The sequence below is a fragment of the Phragmites australis genome, chromosome 20 (assembly GCF_958298935.1).
Source record: "Phragmites australis chromosome 20, lpPhrAust1.1, whole genome shotgun sequence".
In the NCBI taxonomy this organism is placed as follows: domain Eukaryota; kingdom Viridiplantae; phylum Streptophyta; class Magnoliopsida; order Poales; family Poaceae; genus Phragmites; species Phragmites australis.
In genome coordinates, this window is record NC_084940.1 from 16,097,172 (window position 1) to 16,116,182 (window position 19,011).

At 39.8% G+C, this 19,011-nt stretch overlaps 1 protein-coding gene across 1 annotated transcript; it reads left to right on the plus strand.

Moving 5' to 3' along the window:
• Positions 1–791: 791 nt before the first annotated feature.
• Positions 792–15,805, plus strand: LOC133901758 (mediator of RNA polymerase II transcription subunit 14-like). Its single transcript, XM_062343236.1, has 8 exons — positions 792–1,447; positions 3,432–4,505; positions 6,127–6,224; positions 8,083–8,257; positions 9,691–10,507; positions 10,628–11,604; positions 12,787–13,835; positions 14,337–15,805. Exons 1-8 carry the CDS (start codon positions 1,196–1,198, stop codon positions 15,130–15,132), a joined length of 5,238 nt encoding a protein of 1,745 aa, XP_062199220.1. The 5' UTR covers positions 792–1,195; the 3' UTR covers positions 15,133–15,805.
• Positions 15,806–19,011: the final 3,206 nt, after the last annotated feature.

Consider the following 19,011-nt stretch of genomic DNA (forward strand, 5'->3'; position numbering starts at 1 on the left):
ATGAGAAAAATGGACGACATACACTCATTTAGGTGTACTGTAAAAGTCCTCTAATTTGTATTTGGAGATTGATCCGATATACGTATTGGCAGCATATTGCTTTACTTCATCACTCACTAGTTAGTAGTTACTCGTTGTAAATGCTCTCAGAAGTTCTAGCAAATGCGATTGTCTTTGCTCTGTGCTGTACTGAATTGAACATAGATTTTCAGAAAATTTGTGCAGATATGTAACAGAAGTGGTAATAACTTCATGTGAATTTTCAGCTCCGACCCTTCATTTTGCTGTACAACTGCTTTCTTCGGTGAAGATTGACAACTAGATCAGGTTATGATTCTCAGTCCCAAATTAGCATCGTTGCCCACCCATGTTAGATTTACAGTAAGTCATCAATTGACGAGTTATGAATACACATTCTTTATAATTTATATATTAATTATTTTTTGATATTTCAATTTAATAGAGTCATCGTTTTTAGCTTCGTTCTGACCATTAAAATGAAATCTAAGTACCGGCTGCTCGAAAAATAAACAAGTACCTAATTCTTGTGTCTTGAAACGGCCATAGCGCATTCTGGAGAGCCACCTCTCACTTTTTTCACTCCGCGCGCGCGCGGCATGCTATGCGTCAGTGTTTTTACGTGTATCCTTTGCAGCGAAGGCTTCCATCCTTCCTCGTCTAACGTCTACTAGAAAAAAAGGCTAGAGCTTGTCTGGTTTCAGCGTCTGCATCCAGCCGTTGATCCGTCAGCTTTCATCCTGATCGTACGGCCCATAACACCTCCCGACCCGCCGTCTCCGCGTGGGCTCGTCGACTAGGGCGCAGTCGCATACCCCCGTCCGGTCCCGACCGACCGACCGACCGAGAGAGGAGGCCTCAGCCCCGCCCCTTCGCCGCCGCCGATTCGCCGCCGGCGATCTCCCTCCTCCCCCTCCACCGGATCCCCTTCTCGCGCTCCCACGCCGCCGGCCTCGGCCGCCTCCCGGAACCCCTTGCCTCCGTTGATTGGTTTCATTTTTCAATTCCACTCCCATTTCCACCCCTATTCGTGGCGTGGGGAACCCGCGCGAGTCCGCCCTATCCTTGCATGCGCTCGTTGGCGGGAGGGGTTAGGGTTCCTTCGCGGACGCTCGCGGGGTTCCAGTAGGGGAGGAACAGAAAGGTGAAGGTGAAACCCTAGCTGCGGCGGGCGGGGATGGCGGGGGAACTGGGGCAGCAGACGGTGGAGCTGGGCGCTGTGGTGCGGCGGACGGCGGAGGAGTCATACCTCGCGCTGCGGGAGCTCGTGGAGAAGTCGCAAGGGGAGGCCGAGGGGAAGGGCGCCGGCGGCGCCAATGGCGGGCGGCAGCGGTCCGACTCCGAGAAGAAGATCGACCTGCTCAAGTTCATTGCCCGGACGCGCCAGCGCATGCTCCGCCTCCACGTCCTCGCCAAGTGGTGCCAGCAGGTTCGACCCTATTTGGGACTCAGCATCCCTGATTCTTCTTGCTCTTGTAGTTTCCTTGTCATCATTCTAGTGGAGTGGCATGTGAACTTTTTTCATTTGATTGGTGTTATGGCTCCAAATTACTAGTATCATAGTGTAGTGTCAACAAATTTAGTTGGTGGTGGTGGTGGGGGGGGGGGGCTCCAAATTAGTAGTACCATAAATAGTGTAATGCCAACATATATTTTGGACTGATGGGAGTATTGTACTTCTGTTACTTTCGTGCTGTGCTCTGGCATAAACCAAGCAATGAAAAAAATTCGTTTTACGATGTAGCCCCTCCATTTCAAAATAGTAATCACCTACCTTGTGCACATAGACCAAGAGAACGGTAAGAGAAATCAAGAAAAGAAATTAACCACACTCGTTTAAGTTATCAGCAGGCAGAGATTGAAACTGTTGTGTTGGAGAAGTATGTTGGCTCCTGATTGCTGCTAGTTGCCATGTTTATGTGGTCTTAGCTAGGCACAAAAAGGACTTTATCCCATTGATGTATGATTGCATTATAGGGAAACATACACTGAAACCCTCTGCCATTGTCTTGGTGGGTTAATGGGTGTTAGTGTTACTGTTGTAAAACTTGTTTAAAATCAGATTGATGCAGGCACACTACCTTTGTTATATCAGGCAATTATCCCACAGTTACTAAATACATGTTATTTCAGACATCGGCAGGTTATCTAATATACATATTTGACCATTATTTTTCTTGTTACATGCTAATAAAAGTTTAGAAAAATATAGCATTTAGAATAGATGCGGAGGTGGATAATAGATCGATATGAAAATCATGAGCTGCCCCATTTTACAACCAACCTACTAATATCATTTCCATGTGACCAATCTCTCTTTTTTTTCGTATTATTTGAGTTTGGTTGCACACATTCTAAAAAAATGCTAAATAAAAGCCATAAAAATATAGATATTGAAGTACTCTTACGACCAAGCTACTAATATTATTTCCATGTGACCAGACTATTTTTTTGTTTATATTTTCTTAGAAGTTTGGGGGCACAGATTCTAAAAAGACTTCTATTCAGTAATGGAGGGAGTTATTAACTAGGTTTTGCAGGGCATTTTACTTGAGTTGATGGATTATTTGCTACTGGATCTTTCATGTAGCAATATTTTTTTAATTTCTCCATCTTTTTTGCTAATTGTTTTGTCTTGCTGTTATTTGCTCAGTAACCTAAGTCTAGTCTAGCAAAGTACCATGTTGCCTTACTGAAGCTTTTCTGATTTATTATGGTATATGTGACCCAAATTAGTTACAGTATGCCTCATTGAAATTTGAATCATGTTATTATGCTGTATGTTGAAATATGCTTCTGCGGCGGTTATGCTATTGTAAATTATTTATTGGGAGGCATGTCTTTTGCAAACAAATGCCAAGGTACAACCATACAAAGCCTTTTTTGTTTGGTAATTATATCAATATGAGTTAGATAACTATAATTGAGTCTATATTCATATAAAACATGGAGTTCGAATTCAATTCACCTTCACTGTAAATTTCTTCATTTCTTTGCTCCTAGCATCATTTAGTTTGAATATGAAATATTTAACAATCCATAGATTAATTTTCCAACTAATTTTGCCAGTTCTCTTTGCAAACCTAAGTTTGCATTAGAGATGACTCCTTATTTCTTCATTTCCAATAGCAACGAGAAATGTTTTTGTTGTTAAAAGTGGTTGTTTTGCCAGACATTGTATTCCATCTGTTATTTTAGCTGCAGTTTGTCTGTAGGTACACTATTTGCTGCCCATGTGTATGATAAACTGCAGTATTGTTTGTTTTATGTCCTGCCATAATTTATTTACCCTTGTACCATTGTTATTTTGGTGTACTTGAGTTGTTCAGAAAATTTCCTCATTGCTTTAGTTTTACTAAGAGTTGAATCATACTGTATTTTGTAATTAAGATAGTTATTTTCAATTTATGCAGGTTCCTTTGGTCCATTACTGTCAACAGCTTGGATCAACTCTCTCCAGCCATGAAACATGCTTCACCCAAACAGCTGACTCGCTGTTCTTTATGCATGAGGGGTTGCAGCAAGCTAGAGCTCCTATGTTTGATGTTCCATCTGCTATTGAAGTCATGCTTACAGGGGGTTATCAGAGGCTGCCAAGATGCATGGAAGACATAGGAAGTCAAAACAAACTTTCCCCAGATGAGGAAAAATGTGCTCTGCGGAAGTTAGACGCTAGTGTGCGGTATAAAGTACTTGTGACACCAAGACCTAAAGAAGTATCTAATGTTTCAGTAACTGATGGAATAGCTGATTTTCGTGTGGATGGAGAGTTTAAAGTTCTTCTTACTTTAGGTTACCGTGGTAATGTAGACCTATGGAGGATATTGCATATGGAGTTACTTGTTGGTGAGAAGAAAGGCCCAATAAAGCTGGAAGAAAGTAGGAGATTTTCTCTTGGTGATGATATAGAAAGAAGAATGGCAGCTTCTGAGAAACCCTTCACAGTGCTATATACCATACTTCATGAATTCTGCATCTCGCTTGCAATGGACACAATTATTGGGCAGGCTAATGTTCTTCGACAAGGGAGGTGGAAAGATGCAATAAAATCTGAACTTATCTCCGACAGCACCACTGGACAAACTGGGAATGCCGCTCTAATGCAGCTAGGTCAAGATGGGGAATTCGATTTAAGTGGTTTTAAGATACCTGGCCTAAAACTGAATTATTGGTTAGATGAGAAAAGCAGTAGCTCTGCAGAATCTGATTCATCTCCATTCATCAAAATTGAGGCAGGGCAAGACATGCAGATAAAGTGTCAGCATAGTTCATTTGTACTCGATCCTTTTACAGATAAAGAAGCCAATCTTTCTCTTGATCTCAGTTGCATTGATGTTGAACAACTCATTTTGAGGGCAATTGCTTGCAATAGGCACACACGTCTTCTTGATATTCAGAGACAACTGTGCAAAAATGTTCAAATTTCCCAGTCCCCAAAGGATGTTGTCCTGAAACGAGATGCCAATGTAGTGAAAGACCCACAGAAGGTAATGATAGAAAATATTCTGTTTATTACCTTTGTGTTTGCAAGCCCTTACTGATCTACTATTGACTAAACATTATTATTCAGAATGTTAGTTTCTTGTACCATTTGTGGATATGCAAATATTCCCTAAACCTGCGTATTACACTGCAATATTTACTTGTGGTGGACTCGTATAATTTGCTCAAGTGATATGAAGGGTAGTGAAATAGAGATTGATGTGCTGTAGCAGGTGTTATCTCTTGTTGTGTATAATATGTATTGGTTGCACATGTGTGTTTTGATTTGGGTATGCTTGGAAAGAGTTTACCAATGTACAAACTAGTAGCATGTTGCTGCCCATATTTCTAGAAACTTTTTAATGGGTCTATTCTTGGACCACTGAAATTGGTGTATGGTTGGAACTTGGGATGGCCCTTTTACTCATGCTCTGGTATGCGACTTTATTCAGATTGTGTCAAGCCTAAATGTTTCTTTATTTGCAGTCGAAGATGCCATGGATGTGTTTCACTTCCCCTTTTTTTGTATGTTTTTATAGTATTATTGCAGTCGGAGATGCCATGGATGTGTTTCACTTCCCTTTTTTTATATGTTTTTATAGTATTATTGTAGACTGGTAGTTTTTGAACTTTCTTATTCTTTTCTCTGTTGTTTTTGTGCAAGTTCAAACAATATTCATAGGATCAAAACATAGGGCCTGTTTGGCACAACTCCAACTCCGAGATCCATGTTGGATCTGGAGTTTGTATGATAAAATAAAGTGGTTTAAATTTTTATTTTTTGTCCAAAATGAAAACCAAATGGCTCAACTAAATACCCTCAATCCAACCACAGTTCCATATCCAAGATTTCTTGGAGCTAGGTTTGACTAGCTCCAAGAAATCTTGGATCTGGAGCTGTACCAAACGGGGCCATAAGCTCAAGTTCGTTTGAGGTTTACGAGTCCTGTTTTAAAAATTATAACATAATTATGTTCTAGCCAAGCACAACAAATATCCAGGTTCAACTCTAGATCATGCTTGATCTTGGATTGATTTGGTATTGGTACGAATCAGACCAACCCTGAGTGGCTTCTAGAGCTTGGCCAATTTCAACAGCCAAGGTTTTTGCATCAAATTAACACAGATAATTCTTAAAAACAAATTGGAAAACAGAGAAAACTATGATAATGATAAAGTAAAAAGAAACAGGAAAGGCCATGTGACAGGAGTTACTCACAAGTTATAGCTAATTTGTTTTTTTGTACTCATGTTTGAACATTTAAATTCAAGGTTGCTACCTCACTCAATATGCATTGGACATCCGAACTTGATTTGTGGCATGTTCGGTCTTATTTATGCTGTCTATCTTCTTTTCTTCCTAAATACTTCAATGCACAAAGTGCCAATGGAATGAATCATGCTGAATCTTTGTGCCAAAATACTCTTCTAATACAAGTTTCAGAAGATACGATGATAAAATTTGGCACATACATGGAAGGATAGATTTGTTGATCCATCATCAGTTGCATCTGATTCCTTATGAACTCTTTTCTTGTATTTGTTTACTTTCTGCAGTGTTTGCATCATACTAGTTCATGGAACTGATAGTTAATGCACTTACATATATTTTCATGAATTGTGCAGAAAGCAGAGAAGAAAGGCTTTTCAGATTGTTGTGGAAACGAAGTGCTTCAAGTAAGGGCATATGGTCAAGCATATATTAGCCTTGGAATAAATATCAGGTCTGTCAGCATTTGATTGATGTAGTATATTACATCTAAAACCTTTTCACGTATAATTGCGCTACTCAAATGAGTTGGTGTAATGAGAAGATTTTCATTTTTCGTAAATGGTTAATCATCAAAATAATATGGAAAAAATTCTGACCCACTATGAACTTTGGGGTTTGTCAACTCTACCCAATGGTGGATCTAGGAATTTGAGGTCCATTGTAGATAAATCAAAGTATAATTTAACTCGACCAGTCTCCGGGCGTTAGAAGCAGTTACCATCTAATCTCAATGGGATCCACCATACCCGTCTCCCACCCTCCACACCCTCCGGCTGCCCCAAACTACTCTATCTGCTCTCAATGCGATTCTCTATCCCGGTATCTGTTATCTATTGGCTGGCCATCTGCTCTGTCCGTGTTTGTATTGACTCCAATATACTGCTCACAACCGCTCAGCCCAACAAGGAGGGGGTGGCAACAATGGACTTGGGCATCCACGTTGGGTTGCTCACTATGTTCCTGACTTTGCCTCTGGTCGCAACAGTGGACAAGGATTGGAGCCGGCAGCACTGGACACCCTCCCTAACGACAATGTCATAGCACAACGTGGATTGGAGCCGGTGGTGCTGGACATGACAAGGGTTCTATTTTGAGGATTGCGATATTTATCTGCTATGGCCTAGTCCAATGCACTGTTACTGGTTCTATAAGTTAGGGAGGCTTGCAATTCACTCGCTCTGGCACATTTTGGCAGTGTACGTGCACCCTAATTGTTCTGGGTTTGGATACTTTCTACAATAATATATCATTATTTTTGTGAATAACTTTTGGAAAAATTGCAAAAACCACCCCAGAAGTTGCTTTGTCAGAGTTTCCCCCTTATAACCCATTTAATTGCAAATAACCACCAGTTATTTCGCCTTTGTTTGGTTTTGCCCCCTCCACTCATGCGACATGTTGCTGTAGATTCATTTTTTTGTCACTTGACACGATTGGATGATAGCTCGTGACTTTGGGTTCAATGCGATATGCTTGTGTGACTCATTCTTTACACAGTTATCATCATCACTTGTGGTAGAACCTGGCCTCCGCAGGTTGTAGCTGTGATACACCTTGGGTTGGGGTTTGAATCCCCGGCGTCCACCAGCCATGGCTGTGATTTGCTGTGCTGAACAGAAGAGAAAGAGAGCGTCGGACAAAGAGAAAGTGCTGACATGAGAGAGAGAGGATAACTGATTGATCTATTTCTTGGTCTCTCTCGGCTGATGCTGAGAGATATCCCAGCCAGCCACATTCACATCCAATTCTATCTCTAGTCTTATCTCTAATTCAAACCTAACTCTATCTCTAATTCTGAACTATGTTATCTCTAGCCAAACTGATTCGAACTATCAAACCAACTCTGGACTATTATCTCTTACCGCCCATAACATCACTCCCTCCCTCGGCAAACAGCTCATCCTCGAGCTGACACTCAGGGAGTCAAACTTGAACTCCGCTATCAACCAACATCATCTGGCATGCCATCTTCATCGTTGTCAATGTAGAAGAGGCATTGACAATGGTGCCTGCGCACAAGGTGATAGGCCGCCAACCAGAACCAAGTCGAAATAGTAGGTGTGATTTTGCCAAAAAAAAAACAGTTATAGGGGGGAAACTCATAATCAAAGTGACTTTTGTGGCGATTTTTGCAATTTTCCAATAACTTTTCATATGAATGTGCATTAAAACTGGTAAAAGGAGGCATGGTACAATTTATTTCTGAAGAGGAGTAATGATACATTTATGTGTATGTCTTATGTATTCAATCCCTGTCTAGCCTTTTGTACTTCCTAATTGTGTAAGTAACTCTTTTCTCTCTCCATAAGGACCGGCCGCTTCCTCCTCCAAGCACCGGAAAATATATTACCTCATTCTGCGCTGCTAGATTGTGAGGAAGCTCTAAACAAAGGGAGTACTGCAGCTACAGACATTTTTGCAAGCTTGAGGACCAGGAGCATCCTTCACCTACTTGCAGCAACTGGAAGTTTTTTTGGCCTTAAGGTTGACAACAGTTTTCATCCTACCATATTGTCTGACTTTCATTTTAGCAGATGTACTGTCATCTAGTGCTCCTTATATAGCTAGCGAAGTGTCATTCTGGAATGCATGCAATTACATTTTTGCGATTTTGGCCAATAATATCCTTAGAAGTTAGAAGTATCTAGATTGGCCATATGAAATTTATTAGTTGAATTTTTTTCATATAAGGATGTTTTCTTGGTATATTTTTTAAAAAATATCTGTAAATCTATTGTTGTAATATCAATGATATTAGGACTAGGAAATGACATCTTTACAAGTATGCTTTGTCAGTTATAAATTCTTGCTTCTTTTCTTATTGGAATGATGCTTTTGGAAGTGGAAAATTTTATTAACCTCTGGGGAAAAACAGTCCACTGTGGCTCATCTATAATTCATTGTTTGGTTGTTTAGGGCCTGTTTGTTTCAGCTGGAGATTCTGAAAAGCAGCTTATAGAAACTGGATTGTAAAAAGTTGGATTGTAAAAAGCTTTTAGATTGTAGGTTCTAAAAAACTTTGATGGACAGTATAGTAAAATGGACTTTCACAATCTATCAAACGCTGAGAAAAACCAGTTTCTCAGATTCCCGCAATCCAACCAGCAGATTTTAAAAAGCTATAATCAAAAGCTGTCTGTTTGTTTCAGCTTCGGATTGTAAAAGCTGAAAGCCATAATCCGAAGCTGAAACAAACAGGCCTTTTCAAATCATGGGATAAGGAATTATACAATTTTTCTTTTGGTGAAAGGGCTTTTTCATCTTTCTGTTAAACATGTTTGCAAGGATTACATTATGCAACATCCTAGGACTTGTTTTTCCTTCACTGTAATTTTGACCCTGGAACAAATTCCAGATTAACCGTTTTATTCTGCCGCTCATAGAATTGTTAATGTTGTGGAATTGATTTGATGTAGATTCTATAACTACATATTTCATACAACATGCTATTATACTACCAGAGAATGTCTTAGGTACAAATACCTCAGAGCTGCAAAACAGTTTTTAACCTTCCCTCACATGAACTCACTTTTGCAGGCTTAGTGGATGGTAGGAAAAAGTGTTTGTAAAGTACAGAATAAAATAAATACATTTGACAGTTACAACAAGTTTAATACTGCATTAACTACACGTTGCTGTTGAACAACATACAAATATAATTCACAGGGTCCAAATCGTCAACTCTCGTATGGGATAGTGCACTGTGTATCATCATGTTATGGAGGTTATTTCCGGTATATTTCTACTCTGCACCATGACAACTTATGTGCAGTGTATTCTTCTGAGTGTCTGCCTGGCTAGCTGTGGTCACACAGTTGACATCCTTTCATTAATTACTAAATGATTTCCTTATTAGAGCATGCTAAACTTCAACTTATTACAAATATAAAGTGCTAAACTCAATGGTTGTATTCCAGGTTTACCAGCAGTCTCAGGATACTCTGAAGATTCCAAAGACCATATTACATGGTTCAGATTTCATGGTCATGGGATTTCCACATTGTGCAAACACCTATTATCTGTTGATGCAACTTGATAAGGACTTCAGGCCTATTTTCCATTTGCTTGAGACTCAGTGTAATGCTAGTGATAAGGCTAATGCAAATGCAGATGCTAAAGAAGCTATGAGGTTTAACAAGATTGATGTCGGGCAGATGCAAATACTTAATAATGAATCCAGAACCAATCCTTTTGATGTTAATCTGCAGGCTCTACAAGGTATAGTGAACTGTGTTGACATCATGGAGAATGGACTTACCATCCAGAATGGAATTGAGCCTCTTCCTCTACTGCCTGCTTGTTCACCATCTTTTTCGTCTATTGTTGATGAGGTTTTCGAATATGAACATGCTTCTATTGCTACACCAAATCATTCTGTGCCACCGTCTAGTTTGCCATCCACTTCTCATTGGGGTTCTCTTTCGGTTGGTTTTCAAGGAGTAAATGCTAGAGCTGTCTCACCAATGCATGATGGAGGCTTATCTCACATCCAAGCTAATACTACTTCGAAAGTTTCTTCTGGAGTTAGTTTGAACAGTCATTTCCCAAGTAATTTGAGACATTTACAGAGCACAAACACCTTTTCTTCCTCAAGCCCTGTAAGGAATTCATCTGCAACCAAGTTGTCAGGTTCTAATTCTAATCATGACCTGAGCTCACTGAGCTCTCCTAGCGACCATGGTATTGCAGATGGAAGTAAACTTCAGCTTGTGCCTTCGTCAACTACTGCAGGAGGTATTTTGCCAAAATTTCTTGTCCATATTAGAATTAGGTTTCAGTTTTCAAGTAGAATCATGGTCAATTATACAAGGCTTCATTGTTATTATGGATATGATTATCTTGTGCCATTGACAGGATCAGGGAAGCTCACTACCGCAGGTTCTGATGGTGCACCTAGAAAACGTTCTCTTTCAGATTTCTTACCAAGTCTCCCTTCATTACAAGGACTGGAATCTAGTGAGCCAAATAAGCGAAGAAAAATATCAGAAGCAATGCATAATCCTCTTCACTTGCAGGCATACTCATCTAATTTGCAATCAAGAGCCAGCCTCTCGAATGGAAATGTTCTTGTGGAAAGAAATAGTTATGTTCCTGCCACTATATATGCTTCTGTGCTACTGCATGTCATTAGACACTGTTCTCTGTGCATTAAACATGCTCAACTAACTGCTCAGATGGATTCTCTTGTGATTCCATATGTTGAAGAAGTTGGTCTGCGGACACCATCCTCTAATCTTTGGTTAAGGCTACCTTTTGCTCAAGATGATTCTTGGAAACATATATGCTTGCGCCTTGGTAAGGCTGGAAGCATGTCTTGGGATGTTACCATAAACGATCCACATTTCAGGGAGCTTTGGGAGCTCAATGGAGGAAGCACCACAACACAATGGGGTGTTGGTGTTCGCATTGCAAACACCTCAGAAATGGATTCACATATCTTCTTTGATGCCGATGGTGTTGTTTTAACTTACAGCACTGTTGAGGTAGATAGTGTTCAGAGGCTTGTGTCAGATTTACGACGGCTTTCTAATGCTCGTTCGTTTTCTCGTGGAATGAGAAGATTGATTGGCGTGAGATTTGATGCCAAGCTAGATGACAATCAGGCATCCATGGAGATGAAGTCACAATCTGTTAATAAAAGTAACAGTGACGGTGCTGACAAGCTATCTGAACAGATGAGAAAAACATTCAGGATTGAAGCTGTTGGTCTAATGAGCTTGTGGTTCAGTTATGGCACCATGCCTATGGTACACATTGTTGTTGAATGGGAGACTGCTAAGGGAGGTTGCACGATGCATGTTTCTCCCGATCAGCTTTGGCCACACACAAAGGTTTGTTCTTGCTTTTCAGCCTGATTCATGTTTTCTTCAAGTAATTCTTAGTTATATTGGATGCCCTTTTCTTGCTTCATTGCACGTGCCTATTGTAAAACATAGTACTGAAAGCCAAAGGGGTGTGCCAGGTATACTGTCTCAAAACAGCATGCATGAGATGAATACAGGTAAATGAAATTTTAATCAGTGAATCTTTCACCATGACCAAGTTTGCTACTGATATTAAGAATACGAGTAAATGGTATATGAATCTTGGAATGTCTTAGAGTTTATCAACAATATTTTTGGTAACTCAAATTGTTAGGATAAACACTGCAGAGAGGATAGCTGGGCGGCGTCGGCTGCTAGGGGAGGAATTGGACTATAGATTGGGGAGACTTAGATTAATTCTTCTTTGCTTGATTACGATGATGTGTGGCTGCCCCTTTACATAGAGAGGGGAAAATTACAATCCTAAATCAATTCCAACTCCTAACTTATCTCCTACCAAACTTATAAATCAACTCGAATCCTATCTCTAATTGATAACAAATCTAATCTTACCTTTTAAATGACGCCTTACAAATCTAACCTAATCTTATCTGTAAATGCTATCTAATCTTTCCATATAACTAACTAAAATGATAGAATTGTTGCAAATAATTGTATTAAGGCTTTTGATGAAAAATTATAGAATTGTTTCTAGTTCCTACTTGCTACTGTAATGGTCTTGTAAGCATAGTTAGCCTCTTAGTTCTTACTGAACCTCTCAACACACTGTAGCAAGCTTCAAATCATTATTCATAAATCCTAACCACCAATATTAATCTGAGACCACACACTTGAGGATTATTGTGTGGACAAATTGACATCCATGGCCATAGAACTTTTTTATGGTGGATTTCTCCTTTATTTATAATTTGAAAATTGGGTCACTATTCTATATTCTGGGAGTAGAAATGGGTACTGGCAATTAATTGTTGTTCTACAGGACGATGCCTATGCTCTGCTTTACTGGCAGTAGCAGATAGAGTTATTCCAGTTGGCTCCTACATGTACATATGTACAGCAACAACCTGAGTACAGCTTATACTTTATACTTAAGCATAACATTTTCCATGAGATTACTTAATTTATGCTGTAATCAATTTCACATCTAGTTTCTAGATTCGTCTTGTAACTAAGCTCGCATAAATGCAGTTTTTGGAGGATTTTGTGAATGGTGGAGAGGTAGCATCCTTCTTGGATTGCATTCGGCTCACAGCAGGACCTTTACTTGCCCTTGGGGGTGCAATTCGTCCTGCAAGAATGCCTGTAACTGTTTCTTCTGGATACAGTTCCATGCCAAAACAGGCAAACATCCCCACACAGGGGCCATTAGCAAATGGTTCATCTTCATCAAGCATGCATCATGCACCTGGCCCCTCAAATCCAGTAGCAGCCCATTTGGGCGGTCATAATCTTCACACTGCTGCTATGCTTTCCGCTGCTGGACGGGGTGGACCTGGACTTGTTCCAAGTTCATTACTGCCTTTTGATGTTTCTGTCGTGCTTCGTGGGCCATACTGGATACGCATTATATATCGCAAGAAATTTTCTGTTGACATGCGCTGCTTCGCTGGAGATCAAGTTTGGCTACAGCCAGCTACCCCTCCTAAAGGTGGACCTTCAGTTGGTGGATCATTGCCATGCCCACAATTTCGACCTTTCATAATGGAACATGTTGCTCAGGGTCTAAATGCTCTTGAGCCCAACTTCATGAATTCTACACAGGCTAGTGCACACTTAAATAGCAATGCTGGAGCTCCGCAATCTGGTCCTAGTGCAAATCGTTTAAGTGCTACCCCTGGTGTTGCTATGTCCAGGCCGACTTCTGGTGTTGCTAATCATGTAGCAGCCAGTTTGAGTCGAGCAGGAAATGCCATGTTGGCTTCGTCAGCTCTTGCTTCAGGGATTGCTGGAACTCCTGTGCGACTTACTCCTGGAACTGGCCTTCCTGTTCATATGAAAGGAGAACTGAACACAGCTTTTATTGGGCTTGGGGATGATGGTGGATACGGTGGTGGCTGGGTTCCTTTGGCAGCTCTGAAAAAGGTGTTAAGAGGGATCCTTAAGTACCTTGGAGTTCTATGGTTGTTTGCGCAATTGCCTGATCTTTTGAAAGAGATACTGGGATCAATTTTGAAGGACAATGAGGGGGCTCTTTTGAATTTGGATCAAGAGCAACCTGCACTCCGGTTCTATGTTGGGTAAGAAATTATAAAACTAGTATGTGCACTTGATTGAAAACCCATGTCTAGCATAATGATCTTATTAAAATATTTGTTATTCCTTTCCCAATGTGCCAGTAAGATTCAGCTGCTACATAATAGTCATTGGCCCAAGTATCCTTACTGTGCATGGATTTTTTATATCCCCCTGGCAATTTTGAGCTTCTGCTGGTTTTCTTTGGGAAATAATGCCCATTCTGTTAATGTGTGTGCTTCAAATCCTATACCCATTCATCTACTTTACATGTCTCAGATGTGCATTGAATATGTGATGTGCCTTAGACTTGTATTTACTGAATATAGATATTGTTCTTCTGTTTGTTTATTTATTTTGCTGCTATCAACCTGTAATTATTTGAGCTTAGTCTAGAGTTACAAGCTGGAAAAGTGATAGTTTCAGCAGCTCAAAAGTTTTCCTTTCAGTTAAATATAAATATTTGGATCTGCCAATAAATTAGTTCTTTTGTTTTTGCCTTGCAGAGGTTATGTGTTTGCAGTCAGTGTTCATCGGGTTCAATTGCTGCTACAAGTTTTGAGTGTTAAAAGATTTCACCACCAGCAACAGCAACAGCAAGCTCAGAGCAATGCTCAGGAAGAGCTAGCAACGGCTGAAATCAATGAAATATGTGATTATTTTAGCAGGCGTGTTGCCTCTGAACCATATGATGCTTCCAGAGTTGCTTCTTTTATCACTTTGCTTACATTACCGATTTCAGTACTTCGTGAATTTTTGAAGTTGATTGCATGGAAGAAAGGTTTTACCCAAGCTCATGGGGACATTGCTACTGCTCAGAGGGCTCGGATTGAGCTTTGTTTGGAAAATCACTCAGGATCAGTTTCAACTGATAACACAGAAAGCACTTTAGCTAAGAGTAATATTCATCATGACAGGGCCCACAGTTCAGTAGAGTTTGCCCTGACATTTGTACTTGACCATGCTCTCATTCCTCACATGAATGTAGCTGGTGGAGCTGCCTGGCTTCCATATTGTGTCTCTGTGAGACTAAGGTATTCTTTTGGAGACAACAATCATATAGCATATCTTGCAATGGATGGGAGCCATGGTGGGAGAGCCTGCTGGTTGCAATTTGAGGAATGGGAAAGATGCAAGCAGAAGGTTGCTAGAGCTGTGGAGACTGTGAATGGGTCTGCTGTGACTGGAGAAGCAGGCCAAGGAAGGCTGCGAATGGTTGCTGAGATGATCCAAAAGCAACTCCAACACTGTTTACAGCAGCTAAGAGATGGTCCACTTTCTGCTGGCTCAACTGCATCATGAGCTGTGACTTATTGGAAACTTGTAGCCAAGCCAGGCTCGAGAGTTTTGTTGTTACTAGGCCATTTCCGATGAGCTGGCTGTTGTATTCAGCATGGCGGTTGGCTTTGTTACCAGTTGTAAAGAAGTTATCACAGTTTTTTTTGAGGGAAGAAGTTATCACAGTTGGTAGCAGGGATAGCTTCTGAACCTAAGGCTTGTAGATTCACATGACAATTTTGTACAGTAAAAGGGGATGGTAGACTCTTATGGATCTTAGTCCATTTCAGCATGTAGTGTGTAACATAGCTAGTGTGGGTAAATAACAAATCGAGATGCAGTCTCAAACCGGGATGATAAATCTTTGGTAATTTGTCGTCTGTATCACCTCATTTCTTGTAGTAGTCTTTTTTTTCTTTCTATGATGGATAGTTCATTAGGAGCTTTGTTTTTCTTCCATGTGTAGGAGCTTGGTGTTTGGTGTTATAATTTAGATAAGGGTGGATCTGGTACGAGGGGCATGATGTACAAGATAAATTGGCATTGGTAATGGACTGACACATTCTGTTTGTATAAGTAGGACATCCCTAGTTGTGTTTAGAATTCCTAGGAGAAAAGAAAAGGTGGTGTTTAGAATTGACTCAGACAGTAAGGGTTGTTGCTTGGAGATTTGATCGATGTTTCTTTTATGTATTAATGAAGGGGGTTTTTTTTTTCTGTAAGTCGTCGTCTTGTTAGTATGTTGTATTCTCCAGAACAAAAGTGGTCGTCTTGTTGGATGATTGGTGCAGATAGAAATTCGTAACATTGATTTTTTTTCTGTTTTGAACTAAGTGGGTTCATTTGAAACCGTGTTTCATTAGAAATTTGTTTAGATAGCGAATGACGTGTATCAATTTGGTTCTATGGCTCGTGACACTTAACCACAGTATTATGGTCTATTAATTACACAAAACCCGACCCAGTTAAATCATTACATTTCTTGCATCTGGTGCACTTTTAGGGAGACATGGCCTGTCCAACGTGGGGGCCGACGAGGAGACCACAAGCATCCAAAATAATAATTATTCTACTTCGCTCTTCAGCAGGGCGGATCTAAGGTGGCGTAGCTTTTTTTTTTTACGAGTTTTTTTAGAAGCTAGCTGTTTTGAAAAGTTGGTTGTTACGAGAATCTACTGGCTGTAGAAGCAGGTCGTTTGACAGTCTTGTTTTTTATACAGTTGATTGCTTATTTTGAGTGTGAAAAGACTGGAATACCCAAGTTTGATGACTTATTCGTTGTTGGTTTAGTATAGACATTGCTGTCGTGTTATTTTTTGATATTTTTTAAAAGAAAATTTTGATGATAATATTAATAGATTGTCAAATAGATAATATTTTCGTGTTAAAAAACAAACTCAATATATTTTGATGAAAGTACAATATATAGAGAGAAAACGAAGTAATAGATTTTCAAAGGAGATGAAGGATACTTAGAGTAGTATATATTTTTTTTCTTAGTTTTTTTACTATACTATAAAGAGGGACTAAGAGTACTAGCTTGAACTAGTTGAGTTTAGACTTAGTTTGATACACACTTGTGAAATTCTAGCACTAGGTAGCTCATAGAAACCTATAGTTGAGATGTCCTAAAGTTAGAGCTCAATAAAAGATTGAATTGGACGAGCTTAGTAAATTTAGCCCCACCGAATAGTCCGATGTTATGTTCTCACCGAATCATTGTTCCTAGACCTGGAATAGTAGACATCGAGGGCACAGGATGATCCGCTGTATAAGTATGGTATTCACCGGAACCTTTTCTCAGTGACATGTGGTCAGAATTTTGAGAAGTGTTACACTGGATAGTCCAATGATAGTATGGTGGTAGCACTGGCCTAATTTTGACAGAAGCGAAATTTTTCAGAGAAATTGAAGTTAAACTCACCAGATTATCTAGTGATGAAAAATGAGACCACCAGACTAATTTTTGCAGAGAAATTATTTCGGATAGTTTAAAGTTGCTGAGTTCACCGGATGGTCCGGTGATGAACAAAACAAGCATAAAAGTAATTTTTGTAGAGAAGGTTGCAGCTGTTTGAAAATTGAAGGTTAACTAACTGGATGGTTCTGTGCTAAAGGTGTGCTCACCGGATGGCTGCACCAGACTATTATCAGTAGTAATGGCTAATGACAGCTGGCACATTATGGTTTTGGAAGTTGTGCTCACCAGATTGTCCGGTGATTACAAGAAGATACTCACCAGATCATCCAGTGCTAACAGAAAAGTGGGTTGTTATGCAACAGTTAAATTTGGATCTTTAGCCTATAAATACCCCCTCACTTGGTTCCAGTTGACTCTCTGGCGGCCCCAGAAGAACTCATATATTGTGTGTGTCATCAAGAAGTAAGAGAGTGCACTTAAGTCAATTCCAAAGTTCTTAATTAAAATTTAAGGACATCTGTAGTGCTTGGAGAGTAGCAAGTTTGTATCTAGCTGTAGTCTAATCTTGATCTTGGTTAAGTGAAGCTATTGGCTTGTTACTCTTGGTGGTTGGCAACACTTAGCCGGTCTTTGTTGATTAGAGGTGTCTCGATGAGCTCTTAGAGTTCTTGTGGGAACCCCGGGAAGAGCTATGTGCTTGGTTTGATGTCTGCCAATCCGGAGATGGAGAAGTGACAATCATGAGTGAACACTTGAGACTTCGTGACTCAATGGGAGTGATATACTTTGTAGATGCTCCAATGAGGACTAGGGGGAGTACCAACTCCTCAATACCTCGAGAAAAATCGGTATTCTCTTGTCCATCTCCTTACTTTCCCATATTTACATTTGAGCATTTTACTTACTTGTAAGCTTTACTTTCCGTATTTATCTTGTGTCCTAGCTTACTTGTATTTCATGCTTCTATCGAGTTTGATCGTATAGTCATATTTTATTTCATCTAGGCTAAGGTTGCTACTTGTTCTAGAATTTGGTATGAGTAAATTTTTATTTAATAGCCTAATTCACTCCCCTCCCCCCTCTTAGGCCATTCGATCGTTTCAATTAGTATCAGAGGCTCGTGCTCTTGATAGGCTTAAAATCCTAGAGCAATGGCCCTCGTGAATAGAAGTAGCATGCCAAGGTTCGAGGGAAAGAACTTCTCCTATTGGAAAGTTCGCATGGCAAGCTATCTTGAGGCTATTTCCCACAAAGTTTGGCTAGCTGCTTTCATTGGGTTTGATCAATAATTTACCAAACAACAAATTAGATGGATTGCTAAGGCTAAAAATGCTATTTTGAGGAAATTAGTGAAGAGGTGTTTTCTAGAGTAAGGAGTAAGAAATTAGCTCATGATATTTGGATCAGTCATTGTGAAATTCATGAGGGTTTTATAAAAAATCTATGAGGAAAGATATCATGTGCTAATGAACAACATTAATCAATTTAAGATACTTCACAATAAGCTATACAATGATATGTATTCTCATATGAATATACTTGTTGAAGAAATCAATTCTCTTGAACCCACTCAATTGTTTCAAGGAGACATTATTTATATGATCTTGATGGTGCTTCTCAAGCTACAATGCAACATTGTCATCTCTCTTCTTTACGAGAAAGACATCAATGACATGACCGTCACCAATTCCATGGGAAAGATTTGTGCTCATGAGATGTTCTTATTTGGAGATCAAGAAGAATCCTCCTCCAAGAAAAATCTTGCTCTCAAGGTCAAAATGATTGAAAAGAAGAAGAAGATGGTGAAGACTCCAGCAACAAGTTAAAGCGATGAAGATGATGATGATGACTCCGACACTAAGCTTGCCCTCCTCATGAGAAGAACCATAAGGATGATATCTAAATTGGGTAAGAAGGGCTACAACTATGATCCCAAAAAGAACAAATTTTGCTCTAAGAAATTTGACAAGTTCAGTGGCAGA